At 45.2% G+C, this 25010-nt stretch overlaps 1 protein-coding gene across 2 annotated transcripts in view; it reads right to left on the bottom strand.

Annotated features, from left to right (window-relative positions):
• iqgap1 (IQ motif containing GTPase activating protein 1) overlaps nucleotides 1-17506 on the bottom strand; it is a 122925-nt gene extending 105419 nt beyond the window's left edge. Inside the window, exons 1-2 of one of the 2 annotated variants that reach the window (XM_041178356.1) lie at nucleotides 17338-17506; nucleotides 7881-7980 (exon numbers count right to left, since the gene is read on the bottom strand). In XM_041178356.1, coding sequence (XP_041034290.1) covers nucleotides 7881-7980; nucleotides 17338-17392 — 155 coding nt within the window. In that variant the 5' untranslated portion in view covers nucleotides 17393-17506. The remainder of the gene's footprint in view (nucleotides 1-7880; nucleotides 7981-17337) is intronic. The other variant, XM_041178355.1, reaches the window with a different exon arrangement.
• Between the last annotated feature and the right edge of the window lie 7504 nt (nucleotides 17507-25010).

Here is a 25010-nt window from a genome sequence, read left to right as displayed (position 1 = left end):
AGTCTAATGGTCGGTGGTGGTAGGGCAAGGAGGGGTGGGGGGTGTGGAATATGGTGATTTAGACTGTGTGAGTGAGACAGGGTAGAAGCAAGATTAGTTCACAATAAAGGCAGTGAAGGAAGGTGTAATAACAAGGGAGAAAGAGGGACAATGAAAGTGTAAAATGGAGAGATGGAATAGGAAAGGATTATAGACCCAAGAAGCAAATTATAAACTTAACACAGTTGGAGGTGATCTATATAAGATGGTCACAAAGAAATCCAATAGGGAATTCCAATGAAACCTCTTTACTTAGAGAGAGGTGAGAATGTGGAACTCTCAATCACAGGGACTGGTTGAGGTGAATAAAATAGATGCATTTTAAGAGGAAGCTGGACAAGTGAGGAAGGAGAGAATGGACAGTTATGATGTTATAGATCAGAAAAGATGGGAGGAGGTTCAAATCGAGCATAAACACTAGCATGGACTGGTTGGACCGAATGGCCTGTTAATGAATATTTTATTTAATTTAAAAAGCAAAATGGAAAAGGAAAAGAAGCATGGTCTAACAAAGTTAACATCCCTGCAGCTAGTGGACCTGAAGCCTGATCGGTCGGCCTCACTTAGTAATTGAGCCATTAGTTGGTTTTCATTTTCATTTTAAATTATCAGCATATTGGGTTGGTTAGAATTCCTGCTGATTCTGAGATTGAGTAATCTTGTGAAACTAGTGCAAAACAGGGAGTTTCAGTGAGGACTGAATGAGGAACTTGAAACCAAATTAAGCTATGATGTTAAATAAATGCCGCACCCTGCCCCAGCCTCACAGACTACAAACATTACAAATGAGGGTTTTCTTGCAATTATACATGGGATGTGGGTGTCACTGGCAAGGCCAGCATTTATTGCCCATCCCTAATTGCCTTACCTGAGTGGCTTGTTAGGCTACTTCAGAGGGCAATTAAGGGTCAAACACATTGCCGTGGATCTGGAGCCACATATAGGCCAAGCCGGGTAAGGGTGGCAGATTTCCCTCTGTAAATTACATTAGTAAACCAGGTGAGTTTTTAAAAAAGGACAATCTGATAGTTTCACAGTCAATATTAATGATACTAGCTTCTTATTCCAGATTTATTTAAATGATTTTTAAGTTCCTCAGCTGCCGTGGTGGGATTTGAACTCATGCCTTTGGATCATTAGTCCAGCTCTCAGGATTATTCGGGCTGTAACATAATCACAATGCTACTGTTCCCTAAAACAACTCCAACTTGAAAACTTAGAAGGGGAGGAGCACTGGAATTATCTCCCTAAGCCTCTTCACCTCTCTCCTCCTTTAAGTTGCTCCTTAAGACTTAACTCTTGGACCAAACTTTTGGTCATCTGTCCTAATATTTCATGTGGCTGAATATCAAAGTTTGACGAATAATTATCCTGTGAAGCACCTTGGGACATGATACTACGTTAAAAGGTGCTACATAAATGTAAGTTGCTGTTGTACAGTCCCACATCCGTGGATGATATGAGTCAATCCTTAGTGGTTCATTGGCAAAATGCACAGCGACATTGACCTGTGCAGACTGCCTCCCCCACACGAGATACTGGATTTAGTCCTTGAGTTGTGTGGAATTAACCAATCTGGGTCAGGGGCAGTGGTCAGGGAGTCATGGCTGGCCTGCAGAGGTAGAAATCAGCATTGAACATACATAAGAAATAGGAGCAGGAGTAAGCCATTCAGTCCCTTGACCTTGCCCTGCATTTGAATAAGATCATGGCTGATCCAATCGTGACCTTAATGCCACTTTCCTGTCTGTCCCTATAGCCTTTAACTCCCTTGTCAACCAAAAATCTGTCTAACTAACTTTGGTTCCAGCTGCAGATTGTTATCCAATGACTGGCTGCCAAGTGAGTGAGGGAACTTTAGGCGAGAACACAAAGTGATGCCAAGAAGTTCGACACCATCCAGGACAAAACAGCCCATCCCATCCACCACCTTAAATATTCATTCCTACAACCACATGTGCACAATGACAGCAATGTGTACCATCTGCAAGCTGCACTGCAGCTAATCGTCAAGCCTGCTTTGACAGAACCACACCTACAGTCTTTACCACCTAGTAGGACAGAGGCAGCAGATGCATGGGAACACCAGCACCTGCAAGTTCCCCTCCAAGCCACACATCCCGACTTGGAACTTATATCACCATTCTTCCACTGTCACTGGGTTCAAATCCTGAAACTTCCTCCCTAAGAGCACTTTGGGTGTACTTACACTACAAGGACTGCAGTAGTCCAAGGCAGCAGCTCACCACCACCTTCTTGAGGACAATTAAGGTTGGGCAATAAATGCTGGCCCACCCTCATGCTGTGAATGACTAAATAAAAACAGATTAACTGCTTATTTATCTCACTGGTGTTTGTGTCATCTTTTGCCTGCATAACGATGGTCACCGTGCTTTGAAGTTATTTGTTAAATGTAAGGTGCTTTGGACCGTGTCTGAAACTTGCAATAAGGCATTGTGTAAACGCAAAACATTCTAAGCAGGACAAACCCACATAGCGTCAGCTTCACTGCACAGCAAATCGATTTCCATGGAAACAGCTCAAGCTCATAGCAACATTTGCAGTCAATCTGTGTTAAAATCAGCACTAACTGCAGGTGAGTTTAAACAGCTTGTTAAGAAGTCTGCTTCTTGAAGGCAATCACTTCTGAATACTGTTCTCTCTCAGCCTGGTACAGATATGGAATGAAACATAAACAGCAGGGAGAAGGAATTCTATCCTGGAGGAGAGGAATCAAAATTCAGTTTCTCTGAAGTAAATGCAGAAACTCTCCTTTCCTCAGATATTGCTAGGGGACTTTCACAGTGCAGTGCATCAGCCTTGGCTCCGTGGGTAGCATGCTCACCACTCAGGCAGAAAATTGTGAGTTCAAGTCCCACTCCAGAGATTTGAACACAAAGTCCAGGCTGACACTCCAGTGCAGTACTGAGGGAGTACTTTTCGCACCTTTTGAGTGAGCTATTGAACAGAGGCCCACTCTGCCCTCATATGAACATACAAAATAGGAGCAGAAGTAGGCCATTCAGTCCCTCGAGACTGCTCCGCCATTCAATAAGATCATGGCTGATCTTTTTGTATTTTGAATTCTACATTCCCAACTACCCCCGATAACCTTTGATTCCCTTGCCTAACAAGAATCTATCTGCCTCTGCCTTAAAAATATTCAATTATCCCACCTCCACTGCCTTTGGAGGCAGAGAGTTCCAACGTTGTACAACCCTCAGAAAAAAATTCTCCTCATCTCTGTCCTAAAAGGGCAACCCCTAATTTTACAAGAGTGCCCCCTAGTTCTGGACTCACCCACCAGAGGAAACACCCTTTCTACGTCCACCTTTTCAAAACCATTCAGGATCTTATATACTTCAGTTGTCACCCGTCACTCTTCTAAACTCCAGTGGAAACAAGCCCAGCCTGTCCTACCTACCCTCATAAGGCAACCCACTCGTTCCAGGTATCAATCTAGAAAACCTCCTCTGAACCACATCCAACACATTTACATCCTTCCTTAAATAAGGAGACCAAAACTGGACACCATATTCGAGATGTGATCTCAACAAGGCCCTGTATAACTGAAGCATAATATCCTTACTTTTATGTTCAATTCCTCTCATAATAAAGGATAACATTCCAGTAGTCTTCTAAATTACTTGCTGTGCCTGCATACTAACTTTTTGTGATTCATGCACTAGAACACCTAGATCCCTCCGCACCTCGGAATTCTGCAGCCTTTCTCCATTTGAGTAATGCTCTAATTTTTTATTCTTCCTGCCAAAGTGAACAACTTCACATTTTCCTACATTATACTCCATCTGCCAGATTCTTGCCCACTTACTCAACCTGTCTATATCTGTCTGCAACCTCCTTATTACCTCTTCACAACATACTTTCCTTCTATCTTTGTGTCCTCTGTAAGTTTAGCTGCCATGCCTTCACACCCCTCATCTAAGTCATTGATATAAGTTGTAAAAAGCTGAGGCCCCAGCATAGGCCCCTGCGGGACTCTGCCCGTCCTATCCTGCCAAAGACCCATTTATGCATTCTCTGTTTCCTGCCAGCCAGCCAATCTTCTTTCCATGCTTATATGTTATCCCCTACACCATGAGCTTTTATTTTCTGCAATAACCTTTGATGTGGTACCTTATCAAATGCCTTCTGAAAATCCAAGTACAGTACGTTTACAGGCTCCCCTCTATCCACGGCCCATATTACTCCTCTTGGATGAACGTAAAAGATGATACTATTCTGAAGAAGAGCAAGGGAGTTCTCCCCAGTGTTCTGGCCAATATTTATCTCTCAAACAAGATCACTAAAAGCAGATTATTTGGACATTATCACAATACTGTTAGTGGGAGCTTGCTGTGCACAAATTAGCTGCCACATTTCCTACATTACAAAAGTGACTACATTTGAAAAACTTTCACCAGGTGTAAAGTGGTAAGGTACTTCCTGAGATTGAGAAAGGTGCAATAGAAATGCAAGCCTTTTTTCCACTGCATGTCAATGCAAGGGGCAGTAGCAATGTGGTTACAAAATTGACTGAGTACCAGGAAACAGAGAGTAATGGTTAATGGATTTTATTTTGGGCTGGAGGAAGGTTTGTAGTGTCGTTCCCCAGGGGCCAGTATTGGGATCTTGCTTTTCCTCTTATATAGAGTGATCTAGATCTTGGTATGCAGGGGGCAATTTCAAAGTTTGTGGATGATAAGATACTTGGAAGCATTGTAAACTGTGAGGAGGACAGTGTAGAACTGTCAAAAGGGCATAGACAAGTTGGTGGAGTGGGCAGGTCGGTGGCAGATGAAGTTCAATGTAGAAAGGTGTGAGGTGATGCATTTTGCTAGGAAGACCTTGGAGGGACAACATAAAATAAGGGGTACAACTCTAAAGGATTGTGCAGGAGCAGAGGGAGCTGGGTGTATCTATGCATAAAGTGGCAAGACAGGTGGAGAGAGCAGTTAATAAAGCATTTAGTATCCTGGGCTTTATTAGTAGGGGCATAGAGTACAAGAGCAAGGAGGTTATGCTGAGCTTATATAAGACACTGGTTAGACCTCAGCTGGTCTACGGTTCTGGGCACCACACTATAGGAAGGATGTGAACGTATTAGTGGGAGTGCAGAAGAGGTTTACGAGAATGGTTCCAAGGGTGAGAAACTTCAGTTATGAAGATAGATTGGAGAAGTTGGGACTGTTCTCTGTTCTCCTTGGAGAGAAGAAGGTTAAGAGGAGATTTAGTAGAGGTGTTCAAAATCATGATGGGGCTGGACAGAGTAGATAGGGAGAAACTGTACCTGCTCGTGAAAGGATCGAGAATGAGAGGGCAGAGATTTAAAGTGATTTGCAAAAGAAGCAAATGTGATGTGAGAAAAAACTTTTTCATACAAGTGGTTTGAGTCTGGAATATACTACCTGAAAGTGTGGTGGATGCAGGTTCAATTGAGGCATTCAAGAGGGCATTGGATGATTATTTGAATAGAAACAACATGCAAGGGTATGAGAAAGAGCAGGAGAATGACAAGTCATAATGCTCAGACAGCAGGTGCAGACACAATGGGCCGAATGGCCTCCTTTTGCGCTGCAACAATTCTGTGATTCTATGATGTCAGGCAGAATAGTTATGCAGAGGCTGCTATATTACAGTCAATAGCGCCTGTGTGTATGACACTGCATCCTCTCCAAAAACAGAATCATTTCCTGCTAGTCAGTCAGTCACATCGTAGAAATACATAGAAGTTACAACACAAAACAAGCCACTTGGCCCGACCAGATCATGCTAGTATTTAATCCTCGTTGTGAGCAAACAGACCTAATAACATCTCGCTGCCCTGTTCCTGCATTACTTCATCCACCTATTCAATCCAGTCTCAACCACTAATCTTGGAATGAATTCCACAGCCTCAAAGCTCTTTTGTAAAGAAGTTTCTCCTACCCTGCCTTGGTCTAAATCAGTTACAGACATCCGTCTATACTTCCGGTCCAAAGCACAGCAGCAGGCATCAACTGCCAGTGAAAATTGATGATGTTTAAAGGAGCTCGAGGGATCGGTGGGAACTTAAACTCTTGATCAGATGAGAATTTTACACATAAAGCAGGAAAAACTAGTGCTGATGGAGATCTGGAAGAAGTGCATCCCCTCCAGAATTTGAGGTAGGGCTGCGTGAGGCAGGATACACTAATGTTTATGTTAGATGGAGTGGAGAGGGGTTACTGCACTAACATCTGTGTCTCGCACCATGGACAGGTGCAGGTTTGACTCAACTCTGCTGCTGTTCCCTGCACATGCTGATCACGTGATGCAATATTTGGTTCCTAAATTAATCCCTGGTGGATTCTGACTTGACTTCACCAATAACTGTCTGTTTTCTGGGCTCTCGCTATCAACAGCGCAGGGTAGGGGGTGGATAAGGGAGAATTGAAAAGTTCCCGTCCATGCTAGACTCAAACAGTTGGCGACTGTGACTTTATCCCCAGTGTGAGGCACACTGAACGGGAGCTGAGGTCTCTGCATAAACTTGTGGCTATTAGCTTAGCGCAGAATTTCCATGCTCCCATGGTTGAATAGCTGCGACACTCATGGCACTAGGCTCCTACATGAACAATGGGCACTCAGATGAGGACTGTACCACAAGGCAGCACCTTTAAGAAAAATGGGGGGAGAAAAATCAGGGGGAAAAAATTGAAATTACACAAGAGGTTGCACGGTTCCTCAAACCCCAGTTACTCATGTCATTGCTGGGATATCTTGGAATCTCAATCATCCATTCCATCTTTTTGCCCATCCCCGACTGTGAAACAACCAGCAATCCTCCAGCAAATGGATAGAAATCAAATTCACCAGAATAAATCTTGACACATCCTTCAATAGTTACGGTACCACCGTTGGTGGGGGTGGGGCGGAGTGAAAATGACACACAGACCACATGCTCACTCAACACAGCCGACCTAAACTGTCCCAAATGACAGAAATTAATTTTAGGTCTCAAAAAAGTCCTCTCTTTTTTTCTAGCTCTAACCCACTTCCCCATTTTCCACCATATCCCTCAGTCCCTCCTCTCTCCAGAAACCAATTTGTGCCATTTGGTTCACTGTCCATCCCTTGGAACTTATTCACAACTCAGTAACCTTTTCATATTGAATGTACAGCGTGAAAATAGGTCATTTGGCACAACAGTGCCAGTATTTATATCTCTCTTCGTCTAACTTTATCACCATACCCTTCTATTTCTTTCTCTCTCACATGCTTATCTAGCTTCCTCTTAAACATCTATAATATTTGCTCAAATGTGGTAGTAAGTTCCACATTCTCACCGCTCACTGGCTAAAGAGGTTTCTCCTGAATTCCCTGTTGGATTTATTAGTGACAATCTTACATTTATAATTTTTACTTCTGGTCTCCCCAACAAGTGGAAACATCTTCTCTACATCTAGCCTATCAAAAGCTTTTATAATGTTAAAAGAGCTCCATTAGCTCACCATTCAGTCTTTTCTTTTCCAGAATTAAATTAATAGGTTCCACTTATGTCCCAAATTTTAGCCTCCAACAGTATAAATGGGGTCAAGGGGTGTTTCTGAAGTGACAAAGGAATGAGGGCAATGGGGTACGGGGTTGGAGACGAAGCAAAGGTTAATTGGGACTAGTGGATGTTTCCTGTTCCTAGGAGCTCTTGTTGCATATGATGACTTGCTTCCTGATTATCCTGAAAAGCATCTGTCCAACAGGATAATGTGGAGCAGCAGCATTAGTTTCAGAGAATCCACAGCCCAAAACAACAACTCATGCCATTGCGTCTGGCAGCACCAATAGAACAGGAGGCCTTAAAGGAAGCTGTCAAAGGGGCTTACCGCTTAGCTTCCTCCAGGTGACAGAGGTACTCATAGGCAATGTTCTGCCGTCTCCGTTCATCCATCTCCTCGGCTGTAAGACGTTCATTATCCAAAACAGCTATAAAACAATGAACAAAAATGAAATCAATGGAAAAATATCTACATATCAGTAAAAATCTCCTGTAAAGTATTTCCTTTTCATAATCCTGACTTTCTCTTGTCATGATTTCTGGTCAAGCTTTTCTGTTCCATTAAAAATTGCTATGTCAACATTTTTGCATTCAATTTTACTATGTCAGCTGCAGCCTTGGGCCACAAGATAGTGAGCTTTCACAATCTCCCAACTCTGTTGCTTTCTTGTATGTTTAAAAGAATACTTTCTCTACAGATTGGACATTGGCAGGGACAATTTACCAGTAAAATATAAAAGGCACCGTCATCAGAGTTTGTTTGTGGAGGTCTTCCCTCTCTTGTTTCAGACATGTAGGCTCCTGAATGAATGGATAGCTCCTGACACCTGTTTAACCGTATCTCAGTGTAAGTCTGAATCTCCAGGCAAAAGCCAAGCGAATGCATATCATGATGATTTAGTTCTTTGGTTCTTTGTACAGTCTCCATCACGTGCATTTCGAGTGAGAACCCCCTTATGGAAGGCTAACCTTACCAAGCACGAATAATGTAGCATCATTGCAATTTTCCTGCTCTATGTGATAGTAAATCTAAAAAGTGAAGTAAACGACTTATTTAAAAGAAAGCAGGAAATCTCATGCAGTAATCAATTCTAATTATCTACAGAATCTCATCATTAAGAGCTTATTAAACAGCTAAGTGCTCTGTTAAGTCCTTATCGACTACAACAATGAGTACACTTCAGAAGTACCTCATTGGCTGTAAAGTGCTTTTGGGATGTCCTAAGGCTGTGAAAGTTGCTATATAAATGCAAGTATTTCTTTATGTTACATGGGTGATGTTGGGGAGGTGTCTATTGCTAAGATCAGTGACATATTGTCACTCAAAAACTGGCATCTCCACTGCCCCAGAATTTATTCCTTAAAGTTATAATATTCAGTTGGCAAATTGTGCTGCAAGTATAGGGCAAGTATAGAAATATACACAATTTGTCCTGGGATATAGCACTTTATTTGTGACAGCCCAGAGTTGGGAGGGGAAGAGTCAATGTGACAGGTACCTGCTCTTTATCACTACTTTGCATTTATTGCCCATCCCTAATTGCCTTAGTTCAGAGGGCATTTTAAGAGTCAATCACATTGCCGAGGGTCTGAAATCACATGTAAACCAGATCAGGTAATGGCAGCAGATTTCCTTCCCTAAAGGACAATCGGCAATGGTTTCATGGTCATCAGACTTTTAATTCCAGATTTTTATTACATTCAAATTTCACCATCTACCGTGGTGGAATTCAAACCCCGGTCCCCAGAGTCATTACCCTGGATCTCTGGAATACTAGTCCAGTGACAATGCCACAACATCACTGTCTCCCTGAATGACTTTGGGAGCACGTGTGTCGCACTCCCCACCCTCTGCCCAAAGTCACCTGTGATCCTCCACATCATCACATCATTTCCGAAGAGAAGCTGACTGAGCTCAGCTTTCTCCTGACCCAAGCTAAACTCTGACGCTGTGGGGCTGAGGGTGAAATGCGCACCTTCCAATTTGTAGTTGCAGATTGATCTCAGTTCCTGGTGTGGTCGCACGTTGAATAATCAGATCGGGACAGAGAGTTGATCACAACTACATTGTACTCTTTCTGCCATGTTGGATAGTCGAATTTTAACCAGGGTTGTTTGCTTTCTGCTTACAAAATTATTTTTGTTGCGAAAGGAGAGTTCTGACGACACAGGAAGTGCAAAATTAGTTCCCTACACTTGTTGATAATAATCAGTATGGCCTTCCTTCTGAGACATTAAACGGAGGCCATGTTCACCTATTCAGGCTGATGTTGAAGATCCCATGACGCTATCTGAACAACAATGGTGTTCTCCTTGCTCCCTGACCAACATTACTCCTTCAAATAATTCCAACCAAAAACGCATTAAATGGTCATTCTGTTTTTGACATCTTGTGCACATGATGGCTGCCGTATCTGCTTCCACACGATAAACCACTGCACTTTAAAACATAACTCACTGTAGGTGAACAGATTGGGCATGCTGTATAAATTCAAGTTATTCTTCTCCATTGAATAAAACTCTAAAATATCCATTGGCTGCCACATTTCTGCCACTTGAATGAGGCCTGCTGCCCTTCTCCTCCACCCACTCCTGGCAGCACAGTTATCGTGTCCCACAGACTAGTGGATAAACTCAATCTCTGTTCAGGTCTGGAATCTCTAAACCTATTCCCAAAACGAACTGTTTTGAAAAAGGTTGTAATGAATTCCAGCCATGATGTGTTGTACGAGCTGTATCAACTCTATGAAAAGCACCAGGGCTGGAAATAATACTCGAAACCCAAAGCATTCAGTGTGCACCTCGTGGATAAGTTTCAGCATATGCACAATGCAGGTGATCTGTGAAACAGGGAGATCCAGGTATTTTATCTTCAAAATGTGGTAGGGATTGGTCTTCCACACACAAGGATAAACTGAAATCCAGACGTGCCTGTTGCCTGGAATCAACCCATGTGAACAACATTAATGCTGTTTCTAAAGAGTATGGACCCAAAGGAGGGTTTATAAGGGAAATGGAAAACGGTCACACAAGAGCACTGGATGGGCTGGGGGAGATGGTGGTGTCTCCTCTGAGGTTGAGCGATTTTATTGGGTAGAAGTGCAGAGGGAACCTATTCTGCATCGATGTACGAGTGGTGACCAGTCTCTCACATGGACCAGCTTGCTCCACAGCACTGGTCAAACTCATAAACCCATTGCCAAGGTGATGCCCTCCTATCAATGGCCAATAGACTACCTGATGTGTGACTGACCTACACAGGAAGGTACCAGGTTCAACCTGATCTCAGTTGAGGCAATAAAAGAACTGCAATCAGTCTCAGTGCCCCAGGAGAGAGAGGGGAGAAATCATTCCGGTCTCCTGTTCCTTGGCTTGCTGCATTGTTCCAGTGAAGCTTAACGCAAACTGGAGGAACAGCACCTCATCTTCCGACTAAGCACTTTACAGCCTTCCGGACTGAATATTGAGTTCAACAATGTTAGATCTTAAACTCCCTCCTCCATCCCCACCCCCTCTCCATTTCTTCCCCCGCCTCCTTGTTTTTTCCAATAATTTATATAGATTTTTCTTTTCCCACCTATTTCCATTATTTTTAATGTATTCCCCCGATCATTTATCTATACATTTTATGCCCTTTTAGTCTTATTTCACCCCACACCCCCTAGAGCTATCTGTACCTTGCTTGTCCTGCTCTCCATTCTTAATTAGCACATTCCTTTAGATAATATCACCACCTTCAACACCTCTTTGTTCTTTTGTCTGTGAAATCTTTTGGTTATCTCCTCCTATCACTGCTTATTGTCCCAACATCCACACCCCCACCTTCTCTCTCTCTCTCCCCACACCCCCCACCACCCCACCCCCCTTAAACCAGCTTATACTTCACCCCTCTCCTATTTTTACTTAGTTCTGTTGAAGGGTCATGAGGACTCGAAACATCAAGTGTACTCTTCTCCGCTGATGCTGCTAGACCTGCTGAGTTTTTCCAGGTAATTTTTATTTTTTGTTACTGATATAAGGGTTTCTTTTCAATTATTTTCAAGATGTGGGTGTAAAATCCTATCTAATGTTGATTGTCAATATTTACAGACACACACCACACAAGCTGTACAAGTAGCTTGGAATGTTGTAGGAATCTCATTTGTAGCCTCCACACAAAGTAGAAGATGCTACCAAATCTTTAACCATGTCATACCCAAATAGAATGACTAGGAGGAGGGTAAAGAGCAGAGAGAAATTATTAAAAACAAATTTCCTTTGTTTGCTGCTTGTAGCCATAAATTATAAAATTGTTCTTTAAATGTGCTGATCCACATTCCTGGGGGTCACCTGTCATTCTTCTGCCATGTTTCCTGGGTCATGAGATCCTTCCCTGTCCATTTAAAAACACACCACATTACGTTATTAATTCAATTTATCCAAAGGGTTTAAAGGGGCTTCCATTCCTGGCTGTGAATAGGGCAGGACACTCTGGTTAGGGGAAGTCGGTCAGGTTTCTTGCTGCTGTGCTATCCAGTGAACCCTGATGGGTGTGTACATTTAACAAGATTGAATAGCATCACAGTTAAATAGCTCACTGACATTCATGAAGAAGTGTCACAGGTGAAGGGTTGTAGGGTGGTGTTGAAGGGAGTATTGGTTGGCTGCCAGATCCTGCGCAGAGACAGGGTTGAAAAGGTACAACTGAAGAGGCTTCAAGGCTGAGTTTACCTCTGACCTGGTAACCCAAAAGGAAATCCTCCCTCAATTCTGCCATGGCAACCGTTTCCTGATCTCTTACACATTTACGCTTTGCTTGCTGTCATGCAGCCTAATAACAGGTTCACAAATGGAGAGACATTTATCTGTACAGGGATTGACTTGCAGGCAACTCATGAGTCGAGGTTTCACCCTCTCCTCTCATTGGTTATCAAACAAGAGGCTCAAGATCCCTCTCCCCTGTGAAGCAGGAAGATCCAGATTTTCCCTCTTCGGTCTCTCCCCCTCCTTAATCCTGGGGGTCGGTCTCTCTCCCCCGCCCCCCTCCTCAATCCTGGGGGTCGGTCTCTCTCCTCCCCCCCCCTCCTTAATCCTGGGGGTCGGTCCCTCTCCTCCCCACCCCCCCCTCCTTAATCCTGGGGTTCGGTCTCTCTCCTCCACGCCCCCCTTCTTAATCCTGGGGGTCGGTCTCTCTCCTCCCCCCCCCCTTTTAATCCTGGGGGTCGGTGTCTCTCCCACCCCCCCACCCCTTAATCCTGGGGGTCGGTGTCTCTCTTCCCCCTACTCAATCCAGGGGGTCGGTCTCTCTCTTCCCCCTACTCAATCCTAGGGGTCGGTCTCTCTCTTCCCCCTACTCAATCCAGGGGGTCGGTCTCTCTCTTCCCCCTACTCAATCCTGGGGGTCGGTCCCTCTCCTCCCCACCCCCCCCTCCTTAATCCTGGGGTTCGGTCTCTCTCCTCCACGCCCCCCTTCTTAATCCTGGGGGTCGGTCTCTCTCCTCCCCCCCCCCTTTTAATCCTGGGGGTCGGTGTCTCTCCCACCCCCCCACCCCTTAATCCTGGGGGTCGGTGTCTCTCTTCCCCCTACTCAATCCAGGGGGTCGGTCTCTCTCTTCCCCCTACTCAATCCAGGGGGTCGGTCTCTCTCTTCCCCCTACTCAATCCAGGGGGTCGGTCTCTCTCTTCCCCCTACTCAACCCTGGGGGTCGGTCTCTCTCTTCCCCCTACTCAACCCTGGGGGTCGGTCTCTCTCTTCCCCCTACTCAACCCTGGGGGTCGGTCTCTCTCTTCCCCCTACTCAACCCTGGGGGTCGGTCTCTCTCTTCCCCCTACTCAACCCTGGGGGTCGGTCTCTCTCTTCCCCCTACTCAACCCTGGGGGTCGGTCTCTCTCTTCCCCCTACTCAACCCTGGGGGTCGGTCTCTCTCTTCCCCCTACTCAACCCTGGGGGTCGGTCTCTCTCTTCCCCCTACTCAATCCTGGGGGTCGGTCTCTCTCTTCCCCCTACTCAATCCTGGGGGTCGGTCTCTCTCTTCCCCCTACTCAATCCTGGGGGTCGGTCTCTCTCTTCCCCCTACTCAATCCTGGGGGTCGGTCTCTCTCTTCCCCCTACTCAATCCTGGGGGTCGGTCTCTCTCTTCCCCCTACTCAATCCTGGGGGTCGGTCTCTCTCTTCCCCCTACTCAATCCTGGGGGTCGGTCTCTCTCTTCCCCCTACTCAATCCTGGGGGTCGGTCTCTCTCTTCCCCCTACTCAATCCTGGGGGTCGGTCTCTCTCTTCCCCCTACTCAATCCTGGGGGTCGGTCTCTCTCTTCCCCCTACTCAATCCTGGGGGTCGGTCTCTCTCTTCCCCCTACTCAATCCTGGGGGTCGGTCTCTCTCTTCCCCCTACTCAATCCTGGGGGTCGGTCTCTCTCTTCCCCCTACTCAATCCTGGGGGTCGGTCTCTCTCTTCCCCCTACTCAATCCTGGGGGTCGGTCTCTCTCTTCCCCCTACTCAATCCTGGGGGTCGGTCTCTCTCTTCCCCCTACTCAATCCTGGGGGTCGGTCTCTCTCTTCCCCCTACTCAATCCTGGGGGTCGGTCTCTCTCTTCCCCCTACTCAATCCTGGGGGTCGGTCTCTCTCTTCCCCCTACTCAATCCTGGGGGTCGGTCTCTCTCTTCCCCCTACTCAATCCTGGGGGTCGGTCTCTCTCTTCCCCCTACTCAATCCTGGGGGTCGGTCTCTCTCTTCCCCCTACTCAATCCTGGGGGTCGGTCTCTCTCTTCCCCCTACTCAATCCTGGGGGTCGGTCTCTCTCTTCCCCCTACTCAATCCTGGGGGTCGGTCTCTCTCTTCCCCCTACTCAATCCTGGGGGTCGGTCTCTCTCTTCCCCCTACTCAATCCTGGGGGTCGGTCTCTCTCTTCCCCCTACTCAATCCTGGGGGTCGGTCTCTCTCTTCCCCCTACTCAATCCTGGGGGTCGGTCTCTCTCTTCCCCCTACTCAATCCTGGGGGTCGGTCTCTCTCTTCCCCCTACTCAATCCTGGGGGTCGGTCTCTCTCTTCCCCCTACTCAATCCTGGGGGTCGGTCTCTCTCTTCCCCCTACTCAATCCTGGGGGTCGGTCTCTCTCTTCCCCCTACTCAATCCTGGGGGTCGGTCTCTCTCTTCCCCCTACTCAATCCTGGGGGTCGGTCTCTCTCTTCCCCCTACTCAATCCTGGGGGTCGGTCTCTCTCTTCCCCCTACTCAATCCTGGGGGTCGGTCTCTCTCTTCCCCCTACTCAATCCTGGGGGTCGGTCTCTCTCTTCCCCCTACTCAATCCTGGGGGTCGGTCTCTCTCTTCCCCCTACTCAATCCTGGGGGTCAGTCTCTCTCTTCCCCCTACTCAATCCTGGGGGTCGGTCTCTCTCTTCCCCCCACTCAATCCTGGGGGTCGGTCTCTCTCTTCCCCCTACTCAATCCTGGGGGTCGGTCTCTCTCTTCCCCCTACTCAATCCTGAGGGTCGGTCTCTCCCTCCCCCCTCAATCCTGGGGGTCGGTCTCTCTCTCCCTCCTTAATCCTGGGGTATCTTTCTCTCAGCAATCCTAGGGTCTCTCCCTCATTGCTCCAGCGTTTCTCTGTCTCCCTCATTAATTCTAGGGTATCTCTCTCTCTCCCCCCCACATTAATCCTAGGGTCTCTCTCCCTCCCACGTTAATTCTAGGGTCCCTCTCTCTCACTCTCTCCCGCATTAATCCAAGGTTCTCTCTCACTCACTCTCTCTCCCTACCATGTTAATCCTAGGTTCTCTCTCTCTCTCCCCCAGTTAATCCTAGATTCTCTCTCTCTCTCTCTCCCCCAGTTAATCCTAGGTTCTCTCTCTCTCCCCCCCCCCAGTTAATCCTAGGTTCTCTCTCTCTCCCCCCCCCCAGTTAATCCTAGGTTCTCTCTCTCTCTCTCCCTGCCCAGTTAATCCTAGGTTCTCTCTCTCTCTCTCCCCCCCCAGTTAATCCTAGGTTCTCTCTCTCTCTCTCCCCCCCCCAGTTAATCCTAGGTTCTCTCTCTCTCTCTCCCCCCCCAGTTAATCCTAGGTTCTCTCTCTCTCTCCCCCCAGTTAATCCTAGGTTCTCTCTCTCTCTCCCCCCAGTTAATCCTAGGTTCTCTCTCTCTCTCCCCCCAGTTAATCCTAGGTTCTCTCTCTCTCCCCCCCAGTTAATCCTAGGTTCTCTCTCTCTCTCTCCCCCCGTTAATCCTAGGTTCTCTCTCTCTCTCTCCCCCCGTTAATCCTAGGTTCTCTCTCTCTCTCTCTCCCCCCGTTAATCCTAGGTTCTCTCTCTCTCTCTCTCCAGTTAATCCTAGGTTCTCTCTCTCTCTCTCTCCAGTTAATCCTAGGTTCTCTCTCTCTCTCCAGTTAATCCTAGGTTCTCTCTCTCTCTCCAGTTAATCCTAGGTTCTCTCTCTCTCTCCAGTTAATCCTAGGTTCTCTCTCTCTCTCCAGTTAATCCTAGGTTCTCTCTCTCTCTCCAGTTAATCCTAGGTTCTCTCTCTCTCTCTCGCTCCCCCAGTTAATCCTAAATTCTCTCTCTCTCTCCCCCAGTTAATCCTAAATTCTCTCTCTCTCTCCCCCAGTTAATCCTAAATTCTCTCTCTCTCTCCCCCAGTTAATCCTAAATTCTCTCTCTCTCTCTCCCCCAGTTAATCCTAAATTCCCTCTCTCTCCCCCAGTTAATCCTAAATTCCCTCTCTCTCCCCCAGTTAATCCTAGGTTCTCTCTCTCTCTCCCCCAGTTAATCCTAGGTTCTCTCTCTCTCTCCCCCAAGTCAATCTTATATTTTCTCTCTCTCCCAAATCAATCCTAGGTTCTCTCTCTCCCTTTCTCCCACCTACGTTAATTCGAGATTCTCTCTCTCTCTCTCTCCTCCACCCACGTTAATCCTAGATACTCTCTCACTCCCTCGTTAATCTTAGGGTCTCTCTCCCTCTCTATAGTTTATTCTGTGATCTCTCTCGGGATAAACCAGTTGCAAAGCGGAAGTTAGTTTCCCGCCATGAGGCGCCTCACCCACCTCCCAGTCCCTGAGGATCTGAATTTAAACTGGAAGAGTTATCGCCCGGGCAACCTCTGTGGAGCTGCTGAGACTGGGAGTGACAGCTTGACTACCACGCTACTTGGAGACAATTCCCTGAACGATACATTAGCAAAGTTACATAGTGAAAGAGGCACATTTAGAAAAGGAGGAGGAAGAGGAGGAGGAGGAGGGGTGGGGGAGATGAAGAATTTAAGGCAGACACTGGAACTGATGCAATCCTTTCAGACTGGGGCTCACTGATCATCTGCCATTAAGAAGCATTTGCCGTTCACAGTTTCATTCCTGTAAGAACCTGAACCGGCCGGTTAAACACTTTCACATCACATTCAAATAGCCAAAGTAGAAACAGTTCAGCCGTCCCGAAAACCACGCCCTTTCGTGGATTGAAAATGCAAAGCAAGATGAGGCTGGGAACCAGGAGAAATGAGAGATTGGCTGTCAACTTCTCATTCCGGACAGGAACTGTTAAAAAAACAAAAGCTAACCTTTCCTACCCAAGGTTAGTCTCCCCCCCCCCCACCCCCAACCTCCTCGATCACTCAGTTAAAACCCACAGAACAGGCTGGACCTCAGGGAAAAGGATCTCCCCAAAACACACACTGCCTGCCAACTTTCTCCAACAATCAATTTTAAAACATGCCAAATACTTTTGGACACAGGTTGCTCGCCTGATTTTCCCCCCACACCACTTTAATGCTGAGAGTTGCGTCCGCCAGGCGCAATTGCTGTAGTTGAACGGGTATACTTACAGCCATAGTGTGGTCTGACTGCTCCCGCTCCATCCACTTCGTCTGATGTGGACATCCTTAATTCACTGTGCCCCTTCAAACCCTTACAAAAGACACGGGAAGTCTCCGCTTTCAAACAGGGTGGGCGTGCACTTCTCCGTAAGTGCACCTCAGCCTATTTCAGCGTTTCCTCCCTCTCCCAGGCAGTTCTGGGTGTAGTTTTCAGTCTGATCATTCATCTTCACACTCCCTCTATTGCAGTCTCTCTGTATTGCACCGGCTATGCTTTCACTTTTCCCAATGACTCACTACCAATTACATATTCTTCAATATTCCTCAGGTCGATTACATTTTCTTTTACTCCAGACAGCAGTAGCTCAGTGAGCAACACTCATGCCTTTGAGTGGAAAGTTGTCTAAAAGTCCAAATAATCCAGTGGTGTCATTCCCGGTGCAGTCCACAGGAAGAGGCCGTCCAGCCCCTCTAGTCTGTTCCACCATTCAGTGAGATCATGGTTAATCTTTATCTGAACTCCGTGTCCATTTATACCCTTGGCTAGCAAAAATCTATACATTTCAGGATAAAATGTAACACTGAGGGGACACTGCACTGTCGCAGGTGCCATTGTGTGAATGAAATGTCAAAACGAGATCCTGTTTCCCAGGGCAACGTAAAGGAACCCATGGTATTATTTCAAAGATGATTCTCCCCGGTGTCTTGTGTGTCAATACGAATCCCTCAAACAGCATCTGGTCGTTCTATCATTGCTGTTTATATTGCTTTGCGCCATTTGGCTGCTGTTTCTTACATTACAACAGGGACTACACTTCACATAAAAGCGATTCATTGACGTGTTAAGCACTGTCGGATATCATGAGGTCATAAAAGGCGCTACATGAATGCAAGTTCTTTCCTTTATCCCTTAAGATGAGGAATATACTTTTACTGTCCAATATTTAGTTAAAACCGCCATGATTTTAATAGTGAGACCTGTTGTTGTGGGCTCTGGATACTGTGATCTGACACATATACACTTTTTAAAAAATTATCATTTCGTGGCATGTGGATGTCGCTGGCATGACCAGCATTTGTTGCCAATCCCAAATTACCCTTGAACTGAGTTGAGTGGCTTGCTAGGCCATTTCAATCAAGAGTCAATCACATTGCTGTGGGTCTGGAATTACATGTAGACCAGGCCAGGTAAGGATGACAGATTTCCTTCCCTAAAGGGCTAGGTAAACCGGACAATCAATAAGTTTCATCATCAACATTACTGAGAATAGCTTTCAATTCTAGATCTGTTAATTGAATTCCACCAGCTGCTGTGGTGGGATTTGAACCCTTATCCTCAAAGCATTAGTCTAGGCCTCTAGATTATTAATCCAGCAAAAGTATCACTATTCCACTGCCTCCCCAAAACTGATGGGCACCGCAGTGAGATAAGATCAATTCTAAACCAAGAAACTGGTTTATTTGGATTATTTGATATGCACTTTTATCCATTTCCTATCACTTTTCATGTTGTAAAAGAAAATAAATTGGCCTAAGTGATGTTATGAGTCAGTGTCCCTCTCATTCTGCCAGACTCAAAACCTCCCTGGAGTTCTTTCCTGAGAAGGGAAGATATTGGGAGATGGACAAAGAGAGAGAGGAAACCAAATGCTTAACCTCTGTCCCTCGTTCTGCTCCCAGTGCCTTTACCTTTACCGCTACCCCTTGCCATTCTGCCTTTGTGACTCCACTATTGTTTCTTTCTCTGTTACCAATCGCCCCTTTTGTTTTGATTAACTATATTTTAAAGGGAGGTTGTCTGAGGTGAGTGATGATCCCTCCCCCCACCCTTGCTGTTGGGCAGAGGACTAATTTCGGGCTTGGGGTCAGCGTAAATTTATTTCAGAGGAATTTTATTTTGTTGAAAGGGAGTGTTCCAAAAGAGAAAAACTCTAAAGATAAATTTTGTAGGCGAAAAGAGCAATTGATGACACTGACAATCTATTGCAACCTATCTCATGGGGCTGGCCACTCCTCTTCTTTGCCCACTGATCATACAGCTGCTGATACCCATGGTCAACGTACTCAGTGGTTGAGATTCATGTACAACTAGCTGACAGGCAGATGGGAGGGGGTGTTCTCTCTCTTATTAAATTCTATTATTAGTACTTCGTATGGATCACATATGAATCCCACGGGTGTGATAGCAGTGGTTATGTTACTCGACTAATAATCTGGGGATGTGGAATCAAATCTCACCACGGCAGCTGGGGAATTTTAGTTCAGTTAATTAACTGAATCGGGAATAAAAAACTAGCATCGGTATTGGTGACAACTGCATTGTTGTTAAAATCTTATTTGATTTACTAATCCCTTTTAGGGGAGGAAACCTGCTGCCCTCCTTACCCAGTCTGGTCTACATTTGACTTCAGACCCACAGCAATGTGGTTCACCATTAACTGACCACTGCAATGGCCTAGCAAGCCACTCAGTTGTACCAAACTGCACACCAGATGGAGTGCAGTGGTTCAAGGAGATGGCTCATCAATACTTTCTCAAGGGCAATTAGGGATGGGCAATAAATGCTGGCCTAGCTCGAGGCATCCATGTCTTGTGAATGAATAGAAGATAACAAATCAAAATCAAAAATAGCAAAAACAAAAAGGACAAACAAGGCACGGGAATACACGGTGAACGGCAGGACCCTGGGAAGTACCGAGGATCAGAGGGACCTTGGTGTGTATGTCCACCAATCCCTTAAGGTAGCGGGACAGGTAGATAAGGCAGGTAAGAAGGCATATGGGATACTTGCCTTTATTAGCCGAGGCATAGAATATAAGAGCAGGGAGGTTATGCTGGTTAGGCCACAGCTAGAGTATTGCGTGCAGTTCTGGAATCCGCATTATAGGAAAGATGTGATTGCACTAGAGAGGGTGCAGAGGAGATTTACCAGGACATTGCCTGTGCTGGAGAGTTTTAGTAATGAGGAGAGATTGGATAGACTGGGGTTATTTTCCCTGGAGCAGAGGAGATTGAGGGGGGACATGATTGAGGTGTATAAAATTATGAAGAGCATAGATAGGGTAGACAGGCAGGAACTTTTCCCCTTGGTGGAGGGATCAATAACCAGGGGGCATAGATTTAAGGTAAGGGGCAGGAAGTTTAGAGGGGATGTGAGGAAGAATTTTTTCATCCAGAGGGTGGTGGGAATCTGGAACTCACTGCCTGAAAGGGTGGTAGAGGCAAAAACCCTCATAACATTTAAGAAGAAGCATTTGGATGTGCACTTGCGATGCCACGGCATACAAGGCTATGGGCCTAGTGCTGGAAAATGGGATTAGAATAGTTAGGTATTTGTTTGACCGGTGCAGACTCGATGGGCCGAAGGGCCTTTTTCTGTGCTGTAGACCTCTATGACTCTAAATCCACACTCTGATATCTGAAGCTGATAAATTTCAGTGTCCTGATTTAGGATTTATTCACTGGTAGGACAGCAGCCCATCCAAACAGCCATGCCCACTCAAGAGTACCAACCAGTGAATAAACAATTTTAAAAAGTGAGTAGAAGTTGGACAGAATTGCCAAGGCATGTACCACATATAGTTTGGACACGCCCTTGCTGCCAAGGTCAGAATATCCACAATGCAAGTTAAATGCACTGGAAACATGTTAGGAAGTTTTCTCCTAACCCACTGTGTTGCTTCTCCATTTACTTCCGTGAGATTTTCAGAACTGCTCAGCTGGTAAGGTAGTTCAACAGCAAGATCAGTTATTCACTGGTTGTGGCTGTGGTTCAGTGGTAGCACTCTCACCTCTGAGTTCAAGTCTCACTCCAGGACTTGAATTCAAAAATCAAGGCGAACACTCCAGTGCAGTGCCAAGGGATGCAGATTCCACAGCATTACTTCAAAGAAAAGCAGGTTATCACCGGTGTCCTGGCAAAATTTTGTCCCTCAGTCAATATACAGATTATCTGGTTAATGCCACATGGCTGTTTGTAGGAGTTTTCTATGTGCAAATTGGGTGCTGCATTTACTCCATTACAACAGTGACTATACTTCATTGGATGTAAAGCACTTTGAGATGTCTAGTCAGCGTGAAAAGTGCTATATTTTGCTACATATTGGCTTATCTTATGAAGAAAGGATGGGCCTATATCCATTGGAGTTTAGAAGAATGAGAGGTGATCTTATTGAAACATATAAGATCCCGGGGGATTGGAAAGGACGGCGTTTTCACTTGTGGAAGAGACTAGAACCAGGGGATACAGTTTAAGAATAAGAGGTCTACCATTTAAGATCAGGAGAATTCTTTTCTCTCAAAGCGTTGTCAGTATGTGCAATTCTCTTCCCCAGAAAGCAGAGGAGCAGGGTCATTGAATTTATTCAAGGCAGAGTTAGACAGACTTATGATAGATAAGGGGGGTCAAGGATTACTGGGGTGGCAGATGGCAAAATGGAGGGGAGACCAATACCAGATCAACCATGACTTTATTGAATGGCAGAGCAGCTTCAAAGGGTTCAATGGCCTAATCCTGCTCCTAAGTCCTATATAAATGCTCATATTTCTTTTTATAAAGATGTGCTGTATAAGGAATTACATTGTTGGTATGAAACTCCTCTTCCCATTACAGTGTAAGGCCTGTCAATGAACACCTGTGTGGAGATCACCTAATGCAACAGATAAACAAAGATTGAATCAAGTATCGATACAGCCTTTTAAGCTCAGCGACACGCTGGATAACTTTACTGAGCTATTTCTATAGTACAAGTTCAGTTAAACATTATCTTTGATGATAAGAGCTTCTGTTGCTTTTATTCAGTTTTTTAAAAATTGTGAGAGGTAGATGAACTGACAGGAACTTAAATTAGAAACAGTAGGAGTGAAGAGGAGGGGAAATCAAGAAGAAAAGATTAACTGAGATCAAGCTTTAATTTAAATCCTGTCAATTGGAGGCTGAGGGAGAGACTTTCTAGGTCCTGGGAAAGGTTTAATCAAAGCAGGAGATTGTGTGTTGTGAGTTTAACAGTGAGGAAGCACTAGGTAGCATAGTCAGAGGTTGATAAGAAAAATAAATCCTCATTATTAAAAAGTCATGTTAATTCAGAATATTTTCTCACACTAAAAAAGCAACTAAATATAATCAGTGATCAATGGACTCATTTCACAGTTGTTTTAAGGTAAAAATGCCACTGAGAGTGTTCAGATTTAATTCCTGGTCATTTGTGCATCCCTCATTTTAATTGCTCCACCATTAGTGGTCAGCCTTCAGCTGCCTGGCCTTTAAGCTCTGGAATGCCCTTCCTAAACCTCTCCACCTCTCTCTCCTCCAAGACAGTACTTAAAATCTATCGCTTTGACCAAGCTTTTGGTCACCTGCCTGATATGGTGCCAGGTCATATTTATTTTATAAAGCACCTTAGGACATTTTATTACATTAAGGGTGCTATCTAAATAAAGCTGTTGTTGTAAAATGACAAACTGAAGAAGTGAATTATATGGAAGACAGCTCCTCTCCATGGTTCTGTTGAATCAATGCATCACACAATTGGGCACAGCACAGTCAGTTTCTGCCTTTGGTCGCCATCTACTGCTGGAAATCAGTGCGGACTCAGCACAATGGCCCCTGCAATCAGATAGGCTGCTAACACTCAGGTTAATTTTAATTTAACTCATGTATACATAGGAGCCACAACATGAAAACATTGGTTGGCTATTCGAGCCAACCATTCCATGTCAGCTTTTACTTTCCACATGAGCAAAGAATCCTTAATGTTTTCACCCAGGGTTAGCTGATCCCATATTCCTTCATCCACCTAACCCAATCAAATCGTCAATGTTTCTGCTTCAGCTACTAATCTGAAAGTGAATTTCACAGCTACTCCTGCTCTCTCTTCTAAATCTCTTACATTTTAACTTTTAATCAAAAGCCTCTTGCCCCAGATCTCTCAACTGCAATCTCTCAACTGCTGGAGAGAGACTGCTTCTATCTACCCCGACCAATCATAATATTAAACACTTACATCATGCCACCTGTTCCCTGTGTTTTGTGAACAAAAAAATGCACAATGAAGGATTGTCCTGTGTTTTGTGAACAAAAAATGCACAATGAAGGATTGTCGCTCAGTTGAGGTAACTGAGGATGGCCCGGATCTGTAGGGGAATTTAATCTTAGTCTGCATTTTAAAAAATTCGTTCATGGGCTAGGCCATCCCTAATTGACCTTGAGAACTGAGTGGCTTGCTAGGCCATTTTAGAGGGCATTTAAGAGTCAAACACATTTCTGAGAGTCTGGAGTCACATGTAGGCCAGACCAGGCAAGGACAGCAGATTTCCTTCCCTAAGGACATTAATGAACCAGATGGGTTTGTACAACAATCAACAATAGTTTCATGGTCATCATTAGACTTATAATTCCAGATTTAAAAAAAAATTAAATTCAAATTTCACCATCTGCTGTGGTGGGATTCAAACTCAGATCCCCAGTGCATTACCCTGGGTCTCTGCATTACCGGTCCAGTGACAATGCCACCGCCTACCCAGTGACATATTCACTTTGAGGTTTGTTTAACAGGGGGTGTAAAGGCACTTTGGATATAAAATGTGAGAAAAGCAAAGGAAACTCCATGATCCTCACATGGAATTATCTGTACACCTCAGAATAGCTGGTTCCACTGACTAGGCTCAACTCCAAACAAGCATCTGATATCAATCTGAAATTTCTAAGACTACAACTCAATACTAGAAATTTGCACTCATCACACATCGATATGATTTAAACACCGAACGCCCAATTTTGTCAAGCAATATAGTTGTGACCCAAAGACAGCCTGATCCTTCCTCTCTGTTGGAGAGCTGTCGTTTTGATTCAGGCCAATGAAGTTACGTAGCTGATGGCTCCATTGGTAAATGCACTTCTCTGTGAGAAGCTGAACTGCGTGAGCAGGAAGATTCCAGTTTTAAAAAAAATTCATTCACAGGGGATTGTTATTTTTAGCAAGGCCAGCGTTTATTGTCCTTGAGAAGGTGTACTGAATAACTTCTTGTGTACATTTGATTGGACTGAAATGCCTTTTCAGAGGGCAGTTAAGAGTCAGCTACATTGCTGTAGGTCTGGAGGCACATATAGACCAGATCAGGTGAGGACAGCTGATTTCCTTCCCTAAAAATCCCAGATAGATTTCTACAACATTCCAGTCATTTCATAATCACTAGTTTTTTATTCCAGATTTATTTATTAATTGAATTAAAATTCATCCAGTTGCTATGGTGGGTTTTGAACTCATGTCTCTGGGTAATTAGTCCAGGTGTGAGGACTACTGGTCCAGTAACATAGGCCTGCAGTTTCACTGAATTGGGTGACTCGGGAGCCCTTTAAGAATGGCAGGCAGGTGCTGACTCTGGGATTCCTGATCCCATTCTCGTAGCTGTGCAATCTTCAGGAATGCCTTTAAAGGGTTCCTGTCACAACCCTGCATCTGGCACTCTTGACCTAACCAGCTTTTTAAACAGTTGTGGTTCACGGCCCCTTAGAGGAGTCATGGACTCTAGAGTGCGTGAAGGGACCTTTCAAAAGTTAAGTCCAAAATGTCCAACCCACATGCCAAGTTACGACCCCCATCCACCCCCTCATGCCCCCTGTGTCAAGTGTCCCCTATGCCAGGCTCCCCCCCCCCCCCCCATCCACCCTCTCAGGACCCTCA

Source organism: Carcharodon carcharias, chromosome 32 (genome assembly GCF_017639515.1).
Source record: "Carcharodon carcharias isolate sCarCar2 chromosome 32, sCarCar2.pri, whole genome shotgun sequence".
Lineage (NCBI taxonomy): Eukaryota > Metazoa > Chordata > Chondrichthyes > Lamniformes > Lamnidae > Carcharodon > Carcharodon carcharias.
Note: the sequence above shows the minus strand (reverse complement) of the source record. Positions and strands in the feature narration are given on the sequence as shown.